This window comes from Callospermophilus lateralis, chromosome 7 (genome assembly GCF_048772815.1).
Source record: "Callospermophilus lateralis isolate mCalLat2 chromosome 7, mCalLat2.hap1, whole genome shotgun sequence".
NCBI classification, from domain to species: Eukaryota; Metazoa; Chordata; class Mammalia; order Rodentia; family Sciuridae; genus Callospermophilus; species Callospermophilus lateralis.
The window spans coordinates 35,600,288-35,602,142 of NC_135311.1; the positions used below are offsets into that span (position 1 = coordinate 35,600,288).

Here is a 1,855-nt window from a genome sequence, read left to right on the forward strand (position 1 = left end):
ATGAGAGATAAGGAAGTAGAATAAAAATGGTAATGAAAACTGAATGGGTTTGGGTAGCATAATGTTAATCAATAAAAGCCATGATGTTTTCTTAGTTCCTTCTTGGCCCTTTAAAAATAGCTCATGCAGCTTTGACCTTTCTATCAAAACACCATGCATCCATTAGACTAGGTGAGTGCTCTTGAGAGTCTAACCACCTTGCACAGCCTTGCAGAGTACCAAGAAGGAGTAGAGTGTTTGCAAGTTGCAAGAAAGCAAAAGAAACCCATTTTAATGTCTTCCCTTTGAATACATCCAGGAATTCCTGGATGTGGGGAATATTGCTGTTTTTAAAAGAAAAAAAAAAAACAGGTGAGAATTTTTCCCTGTTCTAAAGGCTTTAAAGTAGCCTGCCCTCTTCCATATGTCCACAAATTTACTTTATTTAAATATTATTCCTTAGGAATTGAGGTTCAGGATTATTATAATCTATGCCTTTCAAATAATTTTCTATGTGATTTCTTCTGTTTTCAGAAGAGGTTTTTCCCTTCCTTCTAATTAGAAGACAAAATGGCCTCAATGTCAGCATGCATAAACCAATCAGAGTAGGCAAAGAAAGGCTTATCTCTGAGTTTTATCATCGACAAGGAATGCGTGTGTTCAGAGAAGATTATTCTAAATACAATCATTTAAGAGATCTTCCGGTAACTCACTAACTGTCTGCACATTCTCCTCATTGCCACCTTCATTTCTTGGTTCCGTAGTGTGTAGATGACAGGATTTAGAAAAGGAGTCAGAACTGCATCAAACAAGGCCAGGAACTTATCTAGGTGTGTGGAGGGAGATGGCCATGTGTAGAAGAATATCAAAGGACCAAAGAACAAGACCACCACAGTGATGTGAGCTGACAGTGTGGACAGAGCCTTGGAGGAGCCAGCAGAAGAGTGTTTCTGAACAGTGAGAATGATGACCACATAGGAAATGATCAGTGTGAAGAAGGAGCCCACAGAGATGAAACCACTGTTGGCTGTGACCATGAGTTCCAGTCGGTAGGTGTCTGTGCAGGCAAGCCTGATGAACTGAGGGAGGTCACAGTAAAAGCTGTCCAACACATTAGGACCACAGAAGGGCAACTTTACTACAAAAGCCAATTGAAGCAGCGAGTGTATAAGGCCAACCACCCAGGCAGCCACTAAAAAGAAGATGCACATCCTTGGGCTCATGATGGTCAGGTAGTGCAGAGGCTTACATATGGCCACATATCTGTCAAAGGCCATGGCTATGAGCAGCACCATCTCCACACCACCAATGAGATGGATGAAGAAGATCTGGGTGATGCAGCCTCTAAAGGAGATGACTTTGTGCTTCCTGAAGAGGTCATAAATCATCTTTGGGGAAGTAACAGAAGACACACCCAGGTCAATGAAGGAGAGGTTGGCCAACAGAACGTACATGGGAGAGTGTAAGTGAGGCTCAGAAGCCACCGTGAACACAATGAGGGAGTTTCCCATGATGCTTGCCACATAAAACATGGAGGAGAAAACAAAGAGGAGTAGTTGGATACCCCAAGAGTTTGTGAGTCCCAGGAACATGAACTCCGACACCACAGAGTGATTTGCTCCATCCATTGGCTTTGTAGGAGGTGTTGCCTAAAGGAGAACAACAGGAGAAAATGCAAATTATGACAACCCTATGAATAGACCAGGAGGGGATACGTCTAAGTTATAAAAACCTAGTTTTCATTTAGCATTAAACCAATCTAAATGTCAATAAGTATATGAACAAAGGCTTAAACATCACTAACATATCAGGGAAGTATAAACTAAAATTGCAAAGAAATATCAATTTACACTTGTTAAAAGTGTCATTATTATAG

General features: G+C 41.1%; 1 protein-coding gene across 1 annotated transcript; it reads right to left on the reverse strand.

Moving 5' to 3' along the window:
• Positions 1 to 668: 668 nt before the first annotated feature.
• On the reverse strand, positions 669 to 1,607 carry LOC143403591 (olfactory receptor 4F3/4F16/4F29-like). Its single transcript, XM_076861638.1, has one exon. The coding sequence runs from the start codon at positions 1,605 to 1,607 to the stop codon at positions 669 to 671; it is 939 nt and encodes a 312-aa protein (XP_076717753.1).
• Between the last annotated feature and the right edge of the window lie 248 nt (positions 1,608 to 1,855).